The sequence below is a fragment of the Lipotes vexillifer genome, unplaced genomic scaffold (genome assembly GCF_000442215.2).
Source record: "Lipotes vexillifer unplaced genomic scaffold, Lipotes_vexillifer_v1.1 scaffold614, whole genome shotgun sequence".
Taxonomy (NCBI): Eukaryota; Metazoa; Chordata; class Mammalia; order Artiodactyla; family Lipotidae; genus Lipotes; species Lipotes vexillifer.
Window position 1 is genome coordinate 399,834 of NW_006787203.1, and position 24,484 is coordinate 424,317.

Consider the following 24,484-nt stretch of genomic DNA (forward strand, 5'->3'; position numbering starts at 1 on the left):
AAAAAAAAACAACCTAACCCCACACCTAAAGCAACTAGAGAAAGAAGAACAAAGAAAACGCAAAGTCAGTAGAAGGAAAGAAATCATAAAGATCAGAGCAGAAATAAATGGAATAGAAATGAAGGAAACAATAACAAAGATCAATAAACCTGAAAGTTGGTTCTTTGAGAAGATAAACAAAATTGATAAACGCTTAGTAGAGCTATCAAGAAAAAAAGGGAGAAGACACAAATCAATAAAATTAGAAATGAAAAAGGAGAAATCACAACTGACACCGCAGAAATACAAAGGACTATAAGAGACTACTACAAACAACTATATGCCAATAAAATGGGCAATCACGAAGAAATGGACAAATTCTTGGAAAGGTACTGAACCAGGAAGACTGAACCAGGAAGAATTAGAAACTATAAACAGACCTATCACAAGTAATGAAATTGAAACTGTAATTAAAAATCTTCCAACAAACAAAAGTCCAGGACCAGATGGCTTCACGGGTGAATTATATAAAACATTTAGAGAAGAGCTAACACCAATCCTTCTCAAACTCTTCCAAAAAATTGCAGAGGGAGGAACACTCCTAAATTCTTTCTATGAAGCCACCATAAACCTGATACCAAAACCAGAAAAAGATATCACAAAAAAAGAAATTTATAGAGCAATATCACTGATGAACATAGATGCAAAAATCTGGAACAAAATACTAGCAAACAGAATCCAACAACATATTAAAAGGATCATACATCATGATCAAGTGGGATTTATCCCAGAAATGCAAGGATTCTTCAATAAACACAAATCTATCAATGGGATAGACCACATTAACAAATTAAGGGAAAAAAACCATATGATCATTTCAATAGATGCAGAAAAAGCTTGTGACAAAATTCAACACCGATAAAAACTCTCCAGAAAATGGGCATAGAGGGAACCTACCTCAACATAATAAAGGCCATATATGACAAACACACAGTAAACATCACACTCAATGGTGAAAAACTGAAAACATTTCCACTAAGATCAGGAACAAGACAAGGATGTCCATTCTTGCCACTCTTAGTCAACATAGTTTTGGAAGTCCTAGCCACAGCAATCAGAGAAGAAAAAGAAATAAAAGGAATACAAATTGGAAAAGAAGAAGCAAAACTGTCACTGTTTGCAGGTGACATGATACTATACATAGAGAATCCTAAAGATGCCACCAGAAAACTACTAGAGCTAATCAATGAATTTCGTAAAGTTGCAGGATACAAAATTAATGCACAGAAATCTCTTGCATTCCTATACACTAATGGTGAAAAATCTGAAAGAGAAATTAAGGAAACACTCCCATTTACCATTGCAACAAAAAGAATAAAATACCTAGGAATAAACCTACCTAGGGAGACAAAAGACGTGTATGCAGAAAACTATAAGACACTGATGAAAGAAATTAAAGATGGAGAGATATAACATGTTCTTGGATTGGAAGAATCAATATTGTGAAAATGACTATACCACCCAAAGCAACCTACAGATTCAATGCAATCCCTATCAAACTACCAATGGCATTCTTTTCAGAATTAGAACAAAAAATTTTACAATTTGTACGGAAACACAAAAGACCCCAAATAGCTAAAGCAATCTTGGGAAAGAAAAACTGAGCTGGAGGAATCAGGCTCCCTGACTTAAAACTATACTACAAAGCTACAGTAATCAAGACAGTATGGTACAGGCACAAAAACAGAAATATAGATCAGGATAGAAAGCCCAGAGGTAAACCCATGCAAATATGGTCACCTAATTTACAACAAAGGAGACAAGACCATACAATGGAGGGAAGGCAGCCTCTTCAATAAGTGATGCTTGGAAAACTGGACAGCCACATGTAAAAGAATGAAATTAGAATGCTCCCTAACACCATACACAAAAATAAACTCAAAATGGATTAAAGACCTAAATGTAAGACCAGACACTATAAAACTCTTAGGGGAAAACATAGGAAAAACACTCTTTGACATAAACCACAGCAAGATCTTTTTTGACCCACCTCCTAGAATAATGGAAATAAAAACAAAAATAAACAAATGGGACCTAATGAAACTTAAAAGCTTTTGCACAGCAAAGGAAACCATAAACAAGACAAAAGGACAACCCTCAGAATGGGAGAAAATATTTGCAAATGAAACAACAGAAAAAGGATTAATCTCCAAAATATACAAACAGTTCATGGAGTTCAATATCAGAAAAAAAAACAACCCAATCAAAAAATGGGAAGAAGACCTAAATAGACATTTCATCAAAGAAGACATACAGATGGCCAAGAGGAATGTGAAAAGATGCTCAACATCACTAATTATTAGAGAAATGCAAATAAAAACTACAATGAGGTATCACCTCACACCAGTCAGAATGGCCATTATCAAAAAATCTAGAAACAATAAATTCTGGAAAGGATGTGGTGAAAAGGGAACCCTCCTGCACTGTTGGTGGGAATGTAAGTTGATACAATCACTATGGAGAACAGTATGGAGGTTCCTTAAAAAACTAAAAATAGAACTACCATATGACCCAGCAATCCCACTACTGGGCATATACCCTGAGAAAACCATAATTCAAAAAGAGTCATGTATCACAATGTTCATCACAGCACTATTTACAATAACCAAGACATGGAAGCAACCTAAATGTCCATCAACAGATGAATGGATAAAGAAGATGGGGCACATATATACAATGGAATATTACTCAGCTATAAAAAGAAATGAAATTGAGTTATTTGTAGTGAGGTGGATGGATCTAGAGTCTGTCATACAGAGTGAAGTAAGTCAGAAAGAGAAAAACATATACCATTTGCTAACGCACATATATGGAATCTAAAAAAAAAATGGTGCTGATGAACCTAGTGGCAGGGCAGGAATAAAGACACAGACATAGAGAATGGACTTGAGGACATGGGGAGGGGGGAAACTGGGGTGAAGTGAGAGAAACATCGACATATATACACTACCAAATGTAAAATAGATAGCTAGTGGGAAGCAGTGGCATAGCACAGAGAGATCAGCTCGGTGCTTTGCGAGTACCTAGAGAGGTGGGATAGGGAGGGTGCGAAGGAAGCTCAAGAAGGAGGGGATATGGGGATATATGTATGCATATGGCTGACTCACTCTGTTGTACAACAGAAACTAACACAGCATTGTGAAGTAATTATACTCCAATAAAGACATATTAAACAAATTTTAAAAGAACTGTGAGAAAAAAAAAAAAAGGATCTGTCCAAAAGCATTTTACATGGATATTATGACATGCCAAAAGGTAGGCAAATGGAGTTTGTGTGTTTTTTTTTAACATGACTTAATATCAAAACTGTTGAAAGGGAAAATAGATTCCTAATGGGGTTTATGACCGTATAGGTATTAGTAACTCTTAGAGAACCATGGTGGCCCAGGAAGTGGGGTTAGCCACCATACTGAGGGCAGTGATAACAATGACCAAGTATAAATTATCTTTGACATTTCTTATATTTAATTAAGAATGGGTAAACTTTAGCTTTTCAAAAATCCTATGGTCGTTTAGCAATATTCAACTTAAATCCTGGACAAAAAAGAAAATATTGAATCATTATTTTTAATTAACAATTCAAGTATTAAGTAATCATTCTTTAATTAACATTTTGTGTGTCAATAAATAATTTTATGTGGTCATTCATCAATCTGAAAAGCATCTGATAGCTGATATATAGTGAAGAACCATTACAAACCTTTGCACATTTGTTAGAAGCACCAAAGGTTAAGATAACGAAATAGGACCAAATCCCAAAGGGTCAGTTATGAATTTCGGTAGAGCACCGCCACCACAATTTGCAGATGTGATTCCAATGTTTATACCCTAATTTATCAGTGATTTTGTTCTTAACTTACATGCACAGCAAGCAGACCCTCTTTATAAGTCCATGCATGCGCATAAAATGCTCAAGTCCAATGTTGAAGAATCCTATGTCTGTAAAGCTTACCAGAGATGACCCCTGCAGTCAATGTGGCAGCTACTGGTGACTGCCTCTTACTCACTCTGGCAAGAAATCTAAACAGTAAACCATCCCGGGCCATGGCAAACAGAATTCGGGGCAAAGGAAACATGGAACCCAGAAGACTAGAACAGAAAAATTCATAATCCACATGTGAGTTATTACAAGTATTATTCTAGATGAGTATATACTGGTAAAGACTGGACACACTAAAGTACAGAACCTATAGCAAAAAAAGAAATTCAAAATCGGAAATATTCACAAAAAAGTTATTAATCTTTATATATATAAAAACAGAAAATGACCTAATTTTCCAATTTTTTCCAGAATCCTCGATGAAAAACGATCCCCCTTTACTTAATAAAAGTCAACTCTCTCACCTGCCACCGCACCCGATGATAAAGTAGCAATTATTGGTGTCTTCGTTTTGGAATTGATTTGAGCTAGACATTTGAAAAGCAACCCATCCTCCGCCATAGCATAGATTACACGAGGCATTGGGAAAATGGATCCAAGAAGACTGAATAAAAAGCAAACACATGCAGTATGGCAAACACATTCATGCAAGATTACATCCCAGAACTGAAATTAAGTAATCGTATAAAACTCAGCATCACAGCTGTGATTACGAAGTCTTGTTATTTTTAAAATGTATTATGATTGGGCATTTAAAAATAGATACCAATTAACCATTGTGCTACTTATTATTCTCTTACAGATATTTGCCCAGCACAATTATCAGACTAAAAACAATACTGCAAATCATTTGTGCAGGCCCATGATTACTACTAAATTAAAAATAAGGAATTAAGACCAAAAAAACCCCAATTATATCATTAAGACATTTTTAACTTAGAAAATAAAATTTATAAATTGATATGTAATTACAGAAAAGATTAATTTGATTTTATAGTATAGTCACTTCATTTATTCAATAACTACACATTTTTCATATTTATTTTACCATTATTTAGTAAATCACACATTATATAGTGTGATCTTTGATCAAATTAATAATTCTTAGCATCATAAGATAATCAAGACAGAAAAAGACACAAAAAAATCAACTCACTGTATATTTAGTACATAAAAACAGCCGCAATTAAACGTTAGTAACAGTGCAGTTTAAGAAAATGATTTTTTGCTTTAGATGTTTTGAATTACTTGTGTGTTTACTGGCTGCATCATTCCATATATGAATTAGTTGTAAAAAATAACCACTGAAAGAGAAAGTAAGTAAAATATATTTTTTAAATCCGTCTTCTTTATCTTTTAATAAAGCTGGGTTGAGTTGGCCACAAATAAATCTTTGTCCATCTCTCTTCTAAGACCATGGTGGCAAGGTATCACCACAGTTCAGATTTTTGAAACTGAAACTATTTAGAATAAACCTCAACACTGGAAGATGGCTAAGAAACCAACAGAGGTAATTTCTAATTGCTGCTTAATATTATCTTGAATACAAAATAAATACAAAATAAAAGAGAGTTTGAGGGGAAAAAAAGCTAGGTTGATGAATTATACAAAAAAATGTCTTTTTCCAATTTCAGACTTTTAGAAAATTATTTTCACTTCAAAAAATTAGTAATTAAGCAGAGATTAATTTTTCTCTTCGTAAGAATGCTCTAAGTATAGCACAATATAAAACTCAAATGAAATATCTTATGATCACATGTTAAATTAAAATATGAGTAGCTCAGGAAACTTGAGAAATGAATCATAAAATATTAAAATAAGCAGCTACTGAAAATCTGAATACTTGAGATTCAACTATTTTTTTTGCATAGATTTATACAAATTTCCACCATTAACTTGAGAACAGTAATTTCCATTTCTACACCAAGTTCACTCTGATCAGTGCTGAGAGGAAAAAGTCTCAGTGCTTCATAATAAAAAGCACATTGTACTTAACAATGCCACAGCATATAGCTTCCACTCATTACAGACTTGATATTATTTTAAAAGACAGCAGACAATGTCAAGTCTGCACATAAGGTCTCAATTGTCTGTAGCACTACAAGTAACACCAAAGCCAGCAGGGAAACATACTAGTATAAGCATTGTAAAGTTTTACAGTACATATATATATATGAATATGTATGAAATATATAAGTGTGTATTAATGCCATATATATCCACAGAAGCTTGGATCATCATTATCTTGAAAAACTGAGTTTTAACTGACGGGGGAAACGTTTTTATCACTTAAGATTTTGATATGGCAATTTGGGCGAACTATTCAGAGAATACAGTTGTATAATGTGTTCCTCCTATTAGGATTATTTTTAAAACATACAAAAGCAATTCTTTAGGCACTGACTACCTTTGCAGTAGCCCAGACAGCCCTGCCCCAAAGGCAATGCAATGTACCTTGTTGACAAAGCACAGAGGGAGCCTGCTGCAACGACATATTTGGCTGGACCCCATCCAACATACTCAAACGCTACAGGAAGGGGGCTTTTCTCATCGAGGAGGTAGTATGGCATCATCAGTGTTAAAGCTGCTGAGACCCCAAAATAGGCCATAAAGCAAACAAGCAGAGAAGTCACAATTCCAATAGGAATAGCTTTCTGAGGATTCCGGACTTCCTCACCTAAGGAAACATAAACGAAAGATTTGCATATTTAATAAAACATGAATAGGTAAAACATGAATTCTTCTTCGCCTTCATAGTAATTCTACTCTGCTCTGTCCCTTCTGTTTTCTCAGCTTGCTCCATCTATGCTACATGACGTTTCTTCTCTTCTTGAGGGTCCTGTGCTGTCACGTAAAGATCAAAGCCCGGGCTTCCCTGGTGGCGCAGTGGTTGAGAGTCCGCCTGCCGATGCAGGGGACAAGGGTTCGTGCCCTGGTCCGGGAAGATCCCACATGCCGCGGAGCGGCTGTGCCCGTGAGCCATGGCCGCTGACCCTGCGCGTCCGGAGCCTGTGCTCCGCAACGGGAGAGGCCAACAGTGAGAGGCCTGCGTACCGCAAAAAAAAAAAAAAAAGAAAAAAGAAAAGAAAATTAAAAAGATCAAAGCCCAGAGGCAAGAAGAGAAAGCAAGAAATCCTGCAAGTCAGTTTCCCATTTCCAGAAAGAAAAATTGTTATCCCAGCACTATTAAATGTTTAGGGATAGAAGTCTTAATCCATTTGGAAAATGATTCCTCCACAGAGATTACACATCATGGCATGCTGCAGGCCCTTAATTATGAAGGCTTCCATATATATGAAGACAAACTTCTATTCAGTGCATTGATTTATATTAAATTTTAGTTTTAATAAAAAACAGCACTTTTTCAATCTTTCTTATACAATTTGGCAGTTGAAACACCCAAAATATGGTCAATTATAAGGCCATGCAATAATGTGAACCCAGAGGAAGCATTTAGGGACTAACTAATTGTAGCATGATTACTTTGTTGTACAGGATAAAGAGAAAAGAATTAACCCAACATATTTTGTCCTCTTAAAGAAGAAACAATTTAAGAGCATGATCATCATTGTTACTCACTGTGATAGCACTTTCAGACCAAAGGTTAAGGGTAGTAATTATGACCAACACTTATAAAGTAGCTGACAACTTGCAAAGTATTTTTCATCATCTTAGGTACCCTTCATAACATCTGAGAGGTAGGTATTGCTCTCCTGATTTTACCAATATGGAAACCAAAGCTCAGAGAGTTTCACTAACTTTCTTTTTATACAGCTGGTGTTACTTCTGGGTCTGGAACCAGCCCTTATTATCCCAAATTCCACTCTCTTCCCTTGAACCTCTGTTGTCACCTATGGGTACTCATGTGGTTCAAAGAACAATTTTTCCTCCAACATAGAGCCAAGAGTCTGCTCTTACCAGTTGTTGCAATGCAGTCAAATCCCACAAAGGCATAAAAGCAGGTTGCAGCCCCAGCCAAAGTTCCTGCAAAGCCATAAGGCATAAAACCACCAGCCCCATAGATACTTGTTCCATTTTCAGAAGGTGGCTCCCTAAGGAAGAGAAGAAGCACACTGGAAAGTCATTTTCCTAGAAAACTGCTGCTTCAAGCAATTTGTCTCAAACTACAGCCTCGGAAGGTTATTGTGTTCATCAGCCCTTGGAAGCTGATGTGTACAAAACTGAAGGTAAACTCTGAGTTTTTTCATCCTATCCTAGAGGATGTGGTGGTGTTCTCAATAATGGCACCCCTCTCTGGTTACCAGCACTCAACTAGAGGCTGATCATTAGCATAAGCAGAAGACTCAGATCCACTCTGGCTGGAACTCATAGCCAGGCAGGATTTTGAGAACAGAGACCCCATATATGGGCCATGATCTGAAATAAAGACAAGAAACTTTCTCTTCTCGTAGACAGTGGGGCAGACTGTACATCTGAAAAATTTACTAAGAGGACTTTTGACAAGGTGAAATAAAATTCTCTAATCTTGATTAAAAATACTGAAGTTGAATATTCTATTACATGTGAAAAATTATATAAAACCAGAGGATACTAAATTTTTGCCTCATCAGAATGGCTACAAACAACATATGTAAAGAAAAACATGTACATGTACACCACTTCATGTAATAGACATTTTTGTAATCTTATTTACACATAGGAATATTATGCTTAGATAAATCTTAGGATGAAATCTTTCATATATAATTAATTTAATATTTGAGATTATCAGGTTTAAAGTGAAATACATAGACAGTTCTGCTTATGCAATCAATAACATTCTCAAAAAAACCAGCAGGCGTGAAAATTACTACAAGGTTGAAAGAATGCAATGGAACCAAATAGTGTCCCCAAAGGAAAAACTAAAGGATGCATGACTCAAAAATGCTCTATGTTACTTTGAGGTGACAAATCTTTGGAGGGAAAAAACCATCCTTCCAATAGTTAGGACCTGTCCTTGCTCTTCCTTAAAACTGGAGCCAGGCTTGAGACTAAGATCCAGCAACTGCATGGCTTTAAACAGCTGCTCAGTAGTAAGCATACCTATGCATTCAGGAAGAACAGTCTTGAAATAGAACAGACCTTCAGAAAGTTCTCTGAAGCAAACAGCTTGAGAACAGTTTTTCTAGAGGAAAATGTAACATAAGACAAAAGCAAGCAAATATTTTTAAAAACTCAAAATAGGAGAGGAAAAACCCAAATATTTAACCTGGCACTTGCAGATATATTTTTGAGAAACTCTTCACTAATCTTCCAGTTTGCCACGTTTCCTTTCACAAACCCAGCGACCATAACAAAGAGAAGGACCAAGATATTAATGGCTGTGAAGACTTTATTCACCCAAGCAGACTCTTTTACTCCAAAAGATAAAAGACCTATGGAAAAAGAAAGGGTATTTTAATGTTTACCTAACCTTTAGGAAAAGGCAACAGCATTTTGAGACAGTTACAAGGTTTAAGATATCATTTCACCAGCATTCATATATTTAACTGACATTTATCCCTTTCTATTGAGAGTTCTTAGTCACCTAACTGTGAATAAAACTAACTTGATTTCAGAATGCAGACTGTGCTCATAGCCAGGAGATCCCAAACTCTCCGATAAATGAATAAATTTAGTAACTGGCTTTTATTATCAATGGATAGGTAAAATAACTTAATTTTAATGAAATGCTGTTCTAAAAAGCCATTTCAAGGTTAATGGCTGAAAATTTTTTAAAGTAAAAGCTCAATTATATTGTCTGCCTCATATTTACATAATACATTAAACAAAATAATTATTCAATTGACATGACAAAAAATATTTTGTTAAATCAGTATTCATTTTAATAGTTTTATTTTTATATTCTGACTGTAAATGCAATCAATTTCCTATTCAAGTAACTTGAAGATACAGAAAAGAAAAAGAAAGAAAGGAAAAAAAGATCAAGTGTAATTTCCTTTCCAGAATTTTGCACACACACACACAAAGACACACAGGCACACATTTACATGTCAACAAACATATAACCTCATTTTTAACAATCACATACTCTTCTACTGTATGGAGACACTACATTTTACTCCTATATTTACAGACAATCAGGTCACTGTTAGTTTCTTACAACTATAAACAGTACTGACCTAATCATCCTTTTATAAATATCTTTTTACACTTTCTAATTATTTCTTTACAATAATTTTCTATAAGGTAATACCATATCAACGGTATACACTTTATGTAAGACTTTTGGTTCATACCATCAAAACAGTCTCCAGAAAGTTTGGCCCAATTTAAATTGTCCATTTTTTCCCATTAGGCTATTCTTATTCATATTGATTTATAAGACTTATTTATACAATAATGCTATAAGCTCTCTCACTGTATATGTATATAGCATGTTTTCCCCAATTTATCATGTACTTTTAATCTTAGTATTGATTAAACATGTAAGAAAGTTTTAGAATATAAATTTTTCCTCTTTAGTTTCTACCTCTAGAAAGATTATCCCTAATATTAACCCCAAAACATTCACTTTTGTTTCCTTCCAGTACTTTCATGATTATATCTATCATATCTATATCTTTAATACATCTTGTATAAGATATGAATTATGGATCAAAGAAAGTTTACTTTTTACTGTTGGGGAAATAACTGTGATGAAAGGCTTATATCACATACATACTTGCTTCTTCCCCGTATCTGTACCACCCATGATCAAATAAGCAAAATTATCCAAGTAGCGATGAGAAAAGCTGAATTTCATTCTCCTACCTGTATAGTTCCCAGAATTATACAAGAATACAACTATATTAATATAAAGGAAAACTGTATGGTCAGTACAATTATTGACTCTGTCAGTACAATTACTGACTCTGTAACTATCTGTCAGATTAGGGAACACTATATAACTCTACACCTTGGAAATATACACTATACTACTATACATTTGGGAAAATAACAAAGCCACCGCCAAGTTTTATAAAAGTTTCCCAATACCCCAAGTGCACTCTCCATTCTGAGATCCCCAACTCCCACCAGTAAATTAGCCTTCTCATCTAAATGCTGCATACACTTCCCTTGTATCTTTAATAAAACAACAGCCTCAGTTGACAAGACATTTGGCATTATAATATGAATAAAGATTACAACAGGAGGTTTTGGTCTTTGAAGTTTCTAAGAACAAAGTTGTCATGTAATCTTAGCCTGTCCTGAAAGAAAAGACATGATGGTTGATGAACATGAGACATAAGATATAGGCCAAGGCCTGAGTCTTGCCATGGAATTTAATGACTGAAACTGTGTCATAACTACATGCTTCTCATTGTTTAGAGATTAAAGCTGAATATTTAAGGTCACTGAAACCATCCTTAAATAAAATGTGATGTAACTAATTTAATGTTAGCTAGGCGGCTGAGAAACCGAAACAAATAAAACCTATCACCTGTTGAAAAACAATTCATGCAATTTTTCTTGACATTAGAAGGAAAATGCCAAATAACTTGGACCTATAAATTTTGTTCATGTCCCTAACCATATCCCTACCTAAAACATTAAATTAATGGCTAACATTTTAAAGGGTAAAGTTATTTTTTTAATTATGTAATTTTATAAGGAAAAATTATAGAAAGATAGGGAGAAAGTAGCTAGTGATAAGGTTGGACCGGAAAGCAAGGGTCTATCAAGCAGGAAATGGGAATAAACATGGACTTTATTCTTAGTGCAATCCTTGATGGATTTAAGCAGGAGTGCCAGGTAGGATGACAATCAAGATTGAAAATGCTCAAATAATTAAAACAAATATCAGGGGACAGCAGGGATGAGCTATGCCTACAAAATAAAACTGCCGGCCATCTAAGAGCTTACTATGCATCAAGTAAAAAGCCTGCACAAGATAAACAATGACGTCCTCATTTTATGGATGAACAAACTGAGTCATGGAAAGATTAAGTCACTCAATGTTCTAAAGATAGGAAGTGGCAGAGTAGAGTTGAAAACCTGGTCACTCTAATTCCTATGGCTTTCTAAACTATTGTGCTACAAAACTGATGAAAACAGGAAAATTCTAGTATCAAGTATGTTTGTCTCCATAATGTCTACATTAAAAAAAATGACGGGTGGTTTGAATATGCTCCCTTTTCAACCAGATGTCTACATTATATAGGCATAAATAGAAAGAATTTCTTCTAGAAACAGTATGCTTGCAAATATCCTTAGTTGTAACTAACAAGATGAAATAAGGCCAAAAATTTTATATCCTTCCTATTGAAGCTTTGTTGCCATTCCTGCAAATCTCCAATTAGTATTATAAAATTTATGTACCTTATCTGATTATTTAGTGCATTCCAGGTGTCACTGACTCAGAAGTTCTATTTCTACCGTTCCATGTAATTTAGATTTATTTTTGAAACATACTTATCACAGAAGATAAAATGTGATTCTACCTAGTCACAAGGCCCACAGATGTCCAATAGTAACACGTGTATAAGTATGCTGCCTAACCTTCGAACTCAGGTCCCAAATTCAGTGGTAACCTATTTTCCTGGGACAACTAGCCCGGCTCATCTTAGGGAGAAATGTAATTGGTTTTCTTACCTGCTAGAAGTAATATAAGGCACACAGCAAAAAAGTCAGGATACTCTGCAAGGCCAGTATAATTCATTTTGAAGTATGTCCTGAAAAACTGACCAATCTGTTTGCTAAGAAGTTCATCAAAGGTGCCACTCCAAGCCCTTGCAACACTTGATGTTCCTTCCAAAACATAGAACGTTCAGAGAATACAAAGTCAGTGGGAGAAAATTAACATAACATCTTTTGCTACTCTATTCTAGGATAATCATGGGTTAGTTCAGACAGAATTGAACATTTCAATCACATACAAAATTATCTTGATAACTTTATAATTATACAATAGCAATGAAATGCTCAAGTCCATAACTGTGGAATCAGGCAATTTTATTTGCATTAAAGAGCTATCGTTTTTTAAGAAATGTTGTCAAACCCACTAAGAGATGGCATATTCTGAGATGAAGCAGAATCACCGAATTTTGCAACTAGAAGGAGACACTTTATTTAGAGATGAGAAAAATGAGACACACAGGGATCAACAGATACACTCTGATCACCTAGTTGCTAATTAATGCAGACCTATCACGGAACCCTAAGGCCGCTGACTCAGGAGTGCCATTTCTACCATTTTACCCAATTAGGTTGATTTTTTGGAAACATACCTATCACATAAGATAAAATGAGATTCCAGCCTGTGATGAAGGCCCACAGTTCTCCGACAGTAACGTAAGTGTACAAATAGGCAGACCCAGTCTTGGGAACTCGGGCCCCAAATTCAGCATAGCATAGGCCTGCCATCACGGAAGCCAGCGCAGCGATGAGGAAGGAGACCACGATGCTGGGGCCAGAATCCGCTTTGGCAACCTCGCCAGCGAGGACATAAACCCCGGCACCCAGAGTGCTTCCAACGCCCAGGGCAATGAGGTCCATGGTGGATAAGCAGCGGCACAGTTTGGTATCTTCTAGACTGTCCAGAGTGACGATTTTTCTCCGGATCAGACATCGCGCAAAAGACAGCGCTGCTCTGCAGGGAATCATTCTGAAGATGGCAACCTTAAGAAGAGAAGGGAGAGGGTTAAAAACTGATCTGGAACCGTCATCCGTCCAGTTACCCTCCCAGCTTCTCCGCACAGCTGTGCCACCTGATTGCTTTTACTCCTTGCTGGAGGTGCGGCCTGGAGCAATCAGAAGGAGGGTTGAATGAGCCAAAGCTGTGATTTTCTCAGAGCTCACTCGACGTGGCCTTTTAGAAGGATCTGCCACAAATGACTTATTTGGGGAGCAAAGGAATAGGAGCCTTGGGCGATTAAAAAGCTTTGCCATTTTTGTTTGTTGTTGCAATTTTTAAGGATATGCCGATAGAAATATATTCCAAGAGGTGGCTTATTTGTCGTTGCTTCAAGCAAAGGGGTAAATCACCTCATCTTTCTGGTTCTCTCTCTGTCTCTTTTCTTCAATCATTCCTTGAACTCATATTTTTTTAGGCCTTATTACACGCCAGGGATTGTGGCAAGATTATGTCTAGTACGGTGTGGAACGCTGGTATGGCCTCCAGCTTTACCAGACTTACAATCTAGGTATTGCCTAAAAGCAGGTAAAAACGCCATCATTATGTGGTCTACAGCTTTATCACATATGTGTGAGCTCTGCTTTCATTTCATTGTTTCATTTTAATGTGGAGCCACTTGAACCTTTTAGAATTAAAAAAAATTCCCCCCAAAACATGCTTAGAGTTTTCTAAATAAAACTGCTATTCACTTATGCTTTAAGTATGAATTTGTAATAAAACACACATGCTTATTGATATTTACTTGCAATTTCTAAATAAATAAATAAAGTCAAAGTCCATGCCAAGTTTGATATATTCTTTTTTATTTATTTATTTATTTATTTATTTATTTTTTGCGATACGCGGGCCTCTCACTGTTGTGGCCTCTCCCGTTGCGGAGCACAGGCTCCGGACGCGCAGGCTCAGTGGCCATGGCTCACGGGCCCAGCCACTCCGCGGCATGTGGGATCTTCCCGAACTGGGGCACGAACCCGCATCCCCTGCATCGGCAGGCGGACTCCCAACCACTGCGCCACCAGGGAAGCCCCAGATATATTCTTTTTTAAATGGAATGAATAAGGTAGACAGAAGGTCTCACTCCCCATACCTTACAGGCCCAAACAACCTAACACTGAAAAAAATATTCGTCAGGTTATAAAACGTGGATTTAGTAAGGAAAAAAATACACATATTACAGTAAAAAGTCTGAAGCAAAACATACCAAAATATTAACAGTAATATTGGTAATATACAATATATATTATATAGCTAATATGTTTCTAAATTTACCTCCAATGACTATGTACAACTTATATACAAAAGAAATATAAAAATTAAAAGGCACTATATGGCCTTGTCTACGGAGACATATAACTCAGAAGACTAAGAAATAACTGAGGAATAAGGAATATAATAGTATATGCAACATTTTACATAAAGTTAAATGTATTTAACTTTTAGAAGTTCAGAGTCATGTTTACCCTGATTGCACAATGATCTACAGAGGCTGAATGTTATCCCTTCAATCTTGTTATACTCATTATCAATAGCTTAAACTCATGAGATCACAGCTTGACATCTTCTCTGAAGAACTTAGGGCTTTCTATCCTATGAAATAAATCCTTGAACATTTCTCGACCTTAATCTCTATAAAAGAAAACGATTATTAAAACTTATTTCATTTAAAAACAGTAGTATAGGGCTTCCCTGGTGGCACAGTGGTTGAGAGTCCGCCTGCCGATGCAGAGGGACACGGGTTCGTGCCCCGGTTCGGGAAGATCTCACATGCCGCGGAGCGGCTGGGCCCGTGAGCCATGGCCGCTGAGCCTGCGCGTCTGGAGCCTGTGCTCCGCAACGGGAGAGGCCACAACAGTGAGAGGCCCGCGTACCGCAAAAAACCAACCAACCAAACAAACAAACAAACAATAAATAAAGATAGTAGTATAATAAATTTTCTATACTGAATCTCAATGACTTACTGCTCATAAGAGAAAAACATTTCTGGGATATGAATAATCCAGTTTCATGCTAACCTTAGTATATAAAGCTAACTCATTCAACATTATTCACACATCAATATAAATGCAAGTCCTTGATGTTGAAAGCAGCTGATTCAAAGAATATAGAGAAAAATCCTAAAGAAAAATGAAAATGAGTGAAAAGTTCCTTGATAATAAAAATAAAGTTTTACACATCATTATCTTCCACACCACCTGGCACAGTGCCAAGCATGGCACTTCACAAATACTTGTTGAAAAATTTGCAGAAACAGATGACATCTCCCATTTTGCCCATACTTGCGCTTCCAAAGTCAAAATCTATCAAACTTCCATAAATCAAATGTGTATCAATTTCTACCCTTACCTAGCCCTTAAATAGCTATTTCTCATATAACACATCTAGAAGATAAGGGAGAGAAGTGTTTTGCTTAAAAAAGAATCAAGTGAAAAGTTGGAGTTATACAAAGGCCAACTGAGGTGGGAGGATGGCAGCTGAAGGGATTTATAAATGCTGACCTTCAATAATATTTAAGCATTTTTATACAACAGAGGTGTGCAAAGATCAAGAATTAGGGATAAGTGCCAACTGAAAAATGCTAAGAAATGAAGACCCACTGAATTTTAGTAATGACTTAAAATCATAGGAAAATGGAACATGTCATACACAACTTTAGGAGACAACTGATGTACAGAATGAGGCACACCTGTTAGTCATTAATTAAATAAAACACTCTTGGTAAAGTGATTGATTAACCTCACATGTTATGAATAAAAGACAAATTCTACAACTATTGCAAAGGAATCTGGAAGGAAGCAAGGAAAACTAAGAAGAAAGGAGAGTGATATGACTGCGGGTGAGCTTTTATTTATTTTTTTAATCCTTTTTTTGGTAATATGGTCACCATGTTGTTTTCGAAGTTTCTAACCCCCCCACACACACAAACACAAGATAGCATAAAAATAAAAAAGAATAAGCAAGCCAACCGATAAACAACCTTCTTTGAAATGCTAAAAATAGTGAAAGGTTTTCTTAGTAACAGTTACCCAAAATGAATAAATGAGTGACCCTCATCCTGTCAAAAGAAAAGTGAATTTAATTCACTCCAGATTACATGGGAAGCAGAACTGTTTACAGAAACATACAGCTTTAATCAGAGAAGATCTGATTGCTACTGCCTCTTTCCTATTAAAAATGGAAAGTATTTCATGTTCAGTTTTTCTGCGTTGCCCTGAGCAAATAAGTCAAAGCTGCCACTTGTCAAGCATTCATTTGCTTTTGAGTAACAGAAATGCAGACGTCAGAAACTCTTCTCTGAATTGACAGGTTAGGCAATGTCCTTGGCAAACAGTCTTAACTACGCACAACTGATAAAATACTGATTGCAAAAGCTATGATACAAAACCGACTTTGCAGAAATATAATGAGATGGGAAAAAGCAATGTAAAAACATACTGGGTCAATTTAATGAATCGTTGTTAAATAAACATTTATTAAATCCTAGCAGGTGTATCATATAGTCAATAAAGAAAAAAGAATCCCCTGCTTTTGTTAAATATGTTTTTGTGGAGATACGCTGATATATGGAAGTAGAGTGGCAACAGGAGAATGAGAAAAAATAAGATATTTGTGTCTAATGTAATATAATTTGATATTTACTTTTTTAAAATTTAGTAACTTTTCCTTTAAAGCATTTAAAAAGATATGTTCCTTATGTAAATGGTTATGACAACCTTACTCTCATTTCTAGAAGGTTCTTTCATTGCTGAAAAAAATCCACTCATACTTATTCTTTGACACATGTCTGCATTTGCTGTCCCTGCCTGGACTCTGGTGTGTTGTCTCATCAGCAAACGACTATGCAGTGAAAATATGCAAGGATTTTGAAGGTGATTCTATTTGGTCTGGAGGACAGAGACTGTTTTTCCAAGAGCAGACAACGATCCAAACCATCATACCCACTGTCAGCTGTTGCCACCGTGACCAAGGATTGGTACTTAGTATGAACCCTACATAAATGTAAGTAAAGGACAATGATGTTAGACTTTGGGAAGAGGCCCATGCAACACTCACACCCATGACCTGAACCTTAAAATATAAAACTCTAATCAACATTCCTATGAGGTCACAAATGATTCTGGTGATACTAGAAACAGACACGTATCTTTTTTCAATAAACAGTTATTTTACTAATTGCTAAGACAGTGGCCTCTCTACTGAGGCGTAAAATATGCACATATTTGCTTAGATCTGAAAATGTAATTAGCCAACAGAAAGCCTCGGAGGGATCTGCAACAGCTCAGGCAGCAGTAAAGTCTGTGAGTGGATTCAATGAGTCTGGTGATAGATCTTTCTGAGTCCCTTCCCCCATCCCCAACCCTAAGTATAACAGTTTTAAGACATCTAACTCCCCGATGGAGCCCTTATTCATTCTTGCCAGAAAGCTAAATTCCCTCCTCAGCAACTTGGAATTATCCCCTTCTCAAACTTCCTCAATCCAGGTTGTAAACTTGACCATGTAGAGTTTTAGGTCAAATAAATCCCTAGGCCTGATGATATAACAACACTATATATAAAGCAGACCTCTTTTCCACCAACCACAGAAATCTTGCAAAATCTGCTAATTACAGTCAAAAGTTGATCCTGGATTTTCACTTCGGTTCAAAAGTTTGACGTAGCATTTAGCTGCACAGAAATGCAGCTCCTCCCCTACATAAAGGCTGGAATTTCAAACTTAATCCTCGGCATCAGTATCACAGGCCCTGACAGCAAATCTTACGGGAGATAGGTGCTGCAAGGGCAGGCATTCCACCAAATCCTCACTGGATGCTCTCCTCTGAACCCTATAACCAACTTTCCTTCCTCACGTGATTGCTGGTTTCATGGTGAGATATTTGCACTTTCTGTTTTGGGCCTGATAGGGAAAAAGGGATTAAACCATGTTAAGCCTGGGAACTTTGCCCCATTGTGTGTGAGTGTTTTCTCTCAACTAGAACTTTGGGGTTTGCAATTTCCAAACTCAACATCAATTACATTTCTATAATTTTTTCTTTAACATCTTTATTGGAGCATAATTGCTTTACAAGGGTGTGTTAGTTGCTGCTGTATAACAAAGTGAATCAGTTATACATAAACATATATCCCCATATCTCCTCCCTCTTGCATCTCCCTCCCTCCCACCCTCCCTATCCCACCCCTCTAAGTGGTCACAAAGCACCGAGCTGATCTCCCTGTGCTATGCGGCTGCTTCCCACTAGCTGTTTTACATTTGGCAGTGTATATATGTCCATGCCACTCTCTCACTTCGTCCCAGCTTCCCCTTCCTCCTGCCCGTGTCCTCAAGTCCATTCTCTATGTCTGCGTCTTTATTCCTGTCCTGCCCCTAGGTTCCTCAGGACCATTTTTTTAGATTCCATATATATGTGTCAGCATACGGTATTTGTTTTTCTCTTTCTGACTTACTTCACTCTGTATGACAGACTGTAGGTCCATCCACCTCACTACAAATAACTCAATTTCGTTTACTTTTATGGCTGAGTAATATTCCATTGTGTATATGTGCCACACCTTCTTTATCCATTCATCTGTCGATGGACACTTAGGTTGCTTCCATGTCCTGGCTATTGTAAATAGAGCTGCAATGACATTTCTATAACTTTAAAGTTCAGAAAATGTTTTCAAATTTTACTGTAGGCTAAATAATTTAGTGAAAGGGGAAAAAAGATATGGACATAATACCATGGAATTATTGATCTTTCTTTCATTCCTCTTACTTTCAAGAGATTAATTTCTCATAAAATACACCAGAAGTACATGCAGGATAAAAGATAATCAGAAATGGTAACTGTTCACTTTGGTAGGTAAAAAACAAAAACAAACAACAACAAACTTTTGCATTCAAACCTAAAACCTTTATTTTTCTGGAAAACAAAATACCCCTTCACATACATTTCACTTATATTTGGTCCAAAACTTATCTTTTCACCAAAGCAAAATTTCTGAACAGTATCATCCTCCAAAGTTTTCCCCAGATAGGTGAACACAAATGCAGAAACAAGTAAAAGTGAAGGACACAACTGAGACCACTATAAAGTCACAATCATTGTGGCAATAATATTTATGTTTCCTCCCCTTTTATATCAAATCGGTGCTACCAAGAAGTTAAACTATTTCAAGACTTCTGACACAGAATCCAGACACAGACAAGCATCTTTCTAAGGACATCCGAAGCAAACAGCTGATGGAGAATTCTAGTTTGTACAGGCAGCTGGTGCTTCAAAACACGTCAATCCATTTAGCTTTATTAAAGGCCAAATTACAGGAATAAGGCATACCTAGCTGTCTCATTCAAATAGATGCAGAGCAATTTAAAAAATTAAGCATCCAACTTTTGTTTTAGGGTTGGAGAAGAGAGGAAGTAAAAAAAAAAAAGAAAAAAGAAAAGAAGAAACAGAGCCCCCAGCAGCTGGGTAATCAGAATATCCTCCCAGTCAGCGACCCACTCAGTCAACGATCTTGGTGGCTCGCTTCAGCCCCGGGCAGACGCCCGTTCCCATTTAGGCTGAGCAATCTCCGGCTAATAAATCACTCCAAATGCCAGAGGGTAGCACCTGTTCCCATTCTCCAAGCAGCAACTGAAGGAAGTGTCCTTGGCTAAGCCCAGTCACCCTTAACATGCCATTTCAAACATCAAGAGATACACTTTGCAAAGGTATTTCACACCCGTCACTACTCTAGGAAGTGCTAGGCTAATAAAGATGGCTAATGTTTGTTGACCGCTTACTGTGTGCTTACTAAGCCCCTTTAATTTATTCTTCCATGAACCTTCACAATATCCCTATAAGATCAGGACTCATATAGTATCGAGGAAACTGAGGCAGACAGAGGTCAGCCAATATCACAGGTAGACGTGGAGCCAGGGGTGAACCCAGCAGGCATGACTTTGGATCCTTTATTCACAGCCACTAGGTTGAGCTGCCATCTCGCCAGACAGCCTAGTCATTGCCCACCTGCCCACACCTCCTTGGAAGAGAATCTGCTCTCCTCATAGCACCCTCCTCCCATCCCCCAAGCTACAGGTAACCGGACCAGACACCTGACTCTGGGTTTAATATCCAAAGGCCAGGTACACTCATTCAATATTCTTGAAAATCTGAATGACACCACTGAATGGGTCAGGTCCTTCCCGATGTTGAGTGTGTGAGCCCTCTGTATCCATTCAACAAACTTCCTGTTCACTTACTCTATTTTGAGTGATCTCTGTTCCCTGAAACCAGAGGCAACTGATGAAGGTCAAGGTGGTATCAGTAGGGCTGGCTCCAGCAACCTTACTCCTGATTTCAACCCTTCAAATCTTCTGCTACTTCCTGCCATATCTGGTGGGTTTCCTGATAATTCCTCTTCTTTCCTAGAGCAGGTGTCCTGATGGAATAACTTGAATTTATTTAGGTATTTCTCCAATAAGGTACTCATAGAGTTTAATATGCATTAGGTCTGTCCTTTATGCACACGCACAGACATATATACCCTCTACCTGAGAAAGGTGACTTTATATAGATAGGGCAGAGAAAATCTATTCTTAGACATACATCCAACCTGGGTTCCTGGTACCTCTATTTCTCCAATGCCCACTACTGAGCCAGGAACATCCTCCACCTTGTCAAAGTCCCAGAAACAGCAAACAGAGTCTCTATAGCACTTACTAAAGACGTTTAAAACATTTTGTTCACCAATGAAGTATAGTAGTAAACCAGTAGCAGAGCCATTATTCACCCAATGAAGGGAGGGAGAATAAAGGAAGCACTGGAAATATTTTATCATACTCGAGAGGGTTTTTAAGAGTTTCCTGAGTCACAGAAGAGAAGTTTCTCAACACCCCTGCCTTTAGACCTTAATGTTAGTGGGTTATTTTTTGTTAAAAATTGCAGATTTCCTAAAAGCACTTTTCACCCTTTTATTAGTTCCACAAATACTTTGGTGCACACCACTAGGCACTGAAACAGCCATGAACAGGCTGCCAAAATTTCTCCCCTCACGGCACTTACAGTGGAGTGGGCGGCGCAGACAGCAGCCAGTTCACTATCATGAAGCAAATGCTTCTGCACAAGGGAAGGCGAGAGGGGCCCACAGTGAAACCACACAACTCAGATTGGGACTTGAACCCAGCTATAATTCAGACTGAGACTTGACCCCACGGTCTTTTTGTTTTTTTTTTTAACATCTTTATTGGGGTATAATTGCTTTACAATGGTGTGTTAGTTTCTGCTTTATAACAAAGTGAATCAGTTATACATATACATATGTTCCCATATCTCTTCCCTCTTGTGTCTCCCTCCCTCCCACCCTCCCTATCCCACCCCTCCAGGCGGTCACAAAGCACCGAGCTGATCCACAGTCTTTTAATTGAGATCACACACCTCATCTTAGGACTTACTGAAGCTCAGGTTCTTTATGTCTCATCGCAGAAAGAATTCAGTGAGAGACAAAGTGATAGATAAGAAGTGGATTTATTTAGAGAGATACACATTCCATAGAGAGAATGCGGTCTGTCTCAAAAGGTGAGAATGGCCTTGGGAGAAACACACTCCACAGACAGAGTGTGGGCCATTTTCATCTCAGAAGGCAAGAGGGCCTGAAATATAGGTGGTTAGTTTTTATGGACTGGGTAATTTCATAGGCTAATGAGTGGGAGATTATTCCAACTATTTTGGGGAATGGGAGGGGATTTCCAGGAATTGGGCCACTGCCCACTTTTTGCCCTTTTCTGGTTGGCCTTGGAACTGTCATGGCGCTGGTAGGTGTGTCATTTGGCTAGTGTATTACAACGAGCCTAAAATGATGCTCAAGGTCCACTAGAAGTCAAATCTTCTGTCATCTTGGACCTAGTTGGTTCTAACCCATTTACGTCACATCCTCAAGGGCTATGTCATTCTTTTAAATGTTGTGCTCTGCCCCCTTCCCTCTTGTTTCAACAGGAGGGGCTCCTCACTCAGACTCTGACTGGGGTTCAGGTGGTCAGAAGAACTTTCCTAGAGAGAGCTATGTCTAATCTGAGGCCTTTGAAAGGATGAGTTGGATTTAGCCATCTGAAGGTGCAATGGGAAGGAGGCTGGGGGAGAGTGGTGGGATGATGAGTGCTCTGAGCAGAGGGAACAGCAAATGCAGAGGCACAGAAAGTAGTTTCATGCATACAGAGCTCAGGGGCTGGGGGAAAAGCTAGAGGGAAGTAGGGGTAAGCAGAGGCATCCCCAGGCCATGCAGGGAGCTTGGACTTGACCCTGAGGGCAGTGGGGAATCACTGAAGGACTTTAAACCAGATACACAACTTGACAATTATTGTTCTGATTGTGTTGTACGGAAGGGATGAGAAAGATCAAGACTGGAGTTAAGGGGAAGGGTAAACAGGCTACTGGGATAATCTGGGCACGAGGGACTGTGACCTGTACCCTTTTCTAGGGTAAAGGCAGTGGGGTGAAGAGAAACGGATGGGCTACAGTGCCCTTTAGGAGGTGGAGGATATAGGGGTTGATGACTGTGTGGATCTGGGACCCAGAGCTGCTGGATGGTTTGTGTGCCTTATATGAGGAATTAGCAAGAAGGAGGTTCTTTCTGACCACTCTGATTTTAAGGAATGTGTGGAATTGCCATGTGGTTTCAGCAAAGCTCAGGAGAGCACAGAAGACAAGAAATCTGAGAATGATCAGCATAGAGATGATAGTTAAATAGACAGTATCACCCAGGGAGAGACTGTACAGGAGAAGGGAAGGAAAGGAAATACAAAAGATGTACACTTTTTTTTTTTTTTTTTTGCTGTACGCGGGCCTCTGACTGTTGTGGCCTCTCCCGTTGCGGAGCACAGGCTCCGGACGCGCAGGCTCAGCGGCCACGGCTCACGGGCCCAGCCGCTCCGCGGCATGTGGGATCCTCCCAGACCGGGGCACGAACCCGCGTCCCCTGCATCGGCAGGCGGACTCGCAACCACTGCGCCACCAGGGAAGCCCCGAGATGCACACATTTAAGGAATGGGAAGCAGGATGAGAAGTGGGAGGGGAAGGAGAGGGGGAGGGGGATGGAGGGAAGGAAGAAGAAGGAGAAAGAGAAGAACCACTACCACCCCCCACAGAGGAGCTGGAAAGGGGAGGCAGGAATGATAGAAGGAACCAGGAAAAGTTCTGACCCAAAAAAGGAGTGAGCTTTCAAGAAAGAAGGCGTGGTCATCAGTGTCAGACGGTGCTCGAAATGAAAGGAAAATGTTTGAACACTGCAAAATTATGGGCAGTGAGGAAACGAAAGCAATACGTTCACGTGCCTTTTTCAAGCCAATGCCCTGAGGGGTCCATGGAATCAAGGAAGAGCGTTTTATACAGAAGAAACTTAATCTGTTTAGATACCAATGGGAAAGTGCCAAGAGAGAAAGAGAGGCTGAAAATCCAAAAGGGAGAATGGATAAAGCAAGGTTCTGGAGATGTGGAAGACTAAGATCAGTGCTGGGTTGAGGAGCTGAAATTAGGTAGAAGGAGAAATGGCATCTCCACCTTAAGAGTCAAGAAGGAGAACAGTGCGGGACGGGCCAGACAAGTTTGTAGGCTAGGCGATCGACTGTTGAGCTCTTATTCTATTTGCAAGCTCCAAAAATCCAAACCTTATAAGGCATGTATTTTATAGATAACAATAAGAAGGGATGAAGAAATAATGTCTGAATGACTTCAGTACAACTCTATACAAGGACAGTTTTGTTTGTGTTTTCACCATTTAAAACTTGCACTCCCATTCTAAACACAAAAAAACAAACAGATAGTAACTTTAAATATATGCTTCTACAACATAGTTAAAATTTCCACGTCAATCTCTTTGAACTGTCAGAAAACTAAACACAGGAGTTTTTGGCATGACGTTTTCACGAAACAAGGTATTCTAGATGAATGGGCTCTCTAGATTACTGACGTTTAAATCTGTATATCTTTGATGATTGT

The 24,484-nt window shown here is 38.0% G+C and overlaps 1 protein-coding gene across 2 annotated transcripts in view; it reads right to left on the reverse strand.

The window, feature by feature from the left end:
- Positions 1-23,881, reverse strand: part of SLC7A2 (solute carrier family 7 member 2) — a 36,528-nt gene extending 12,647 nt beyond the window's left edge. Inside the window, exons 1-7 of one of the 2 annotated variants that reach the window (XM_007459905.1) lie at positions 23,877-23,881; positions 13,129-13,519; positions 12,494-12,649; positions 9,129-9,294; positions 7,838-7,971; positions 6,374-6,596; positions 3,992-4,128 (exon numbers count right to left, since the gene is read on the reverse strand). In XM_007459905.1, the coding sequence (XP_007459967.1) occupies positions 3,992-4,128; positions 6,374-6,596; positions 7,838-7,971; positions 9,129-9,294; positions 12,494-12,649; positions 13,129-13,504 (1,192 nt within the window). In that variant the 5' untranslated portion in view covers positions 13,505-13,519; positions 23,877-23,881. Of the gene's footprint in view, positions 1-3,991; positions 4,129-4,383; positions 4,524-6,373; positions 6,597-7,837; positions 7,972-9,128; positions 9,295-12,493; positions 12,650-13,128; positions 13,520-23,876 lie in introns of both variants that reach the window. The other variant, XM_007459904.1, reaches the window with a different exon arrangement.
- Between the last annotated feature and the right edge of the window lie 603 nt (positions 23,882-24,484).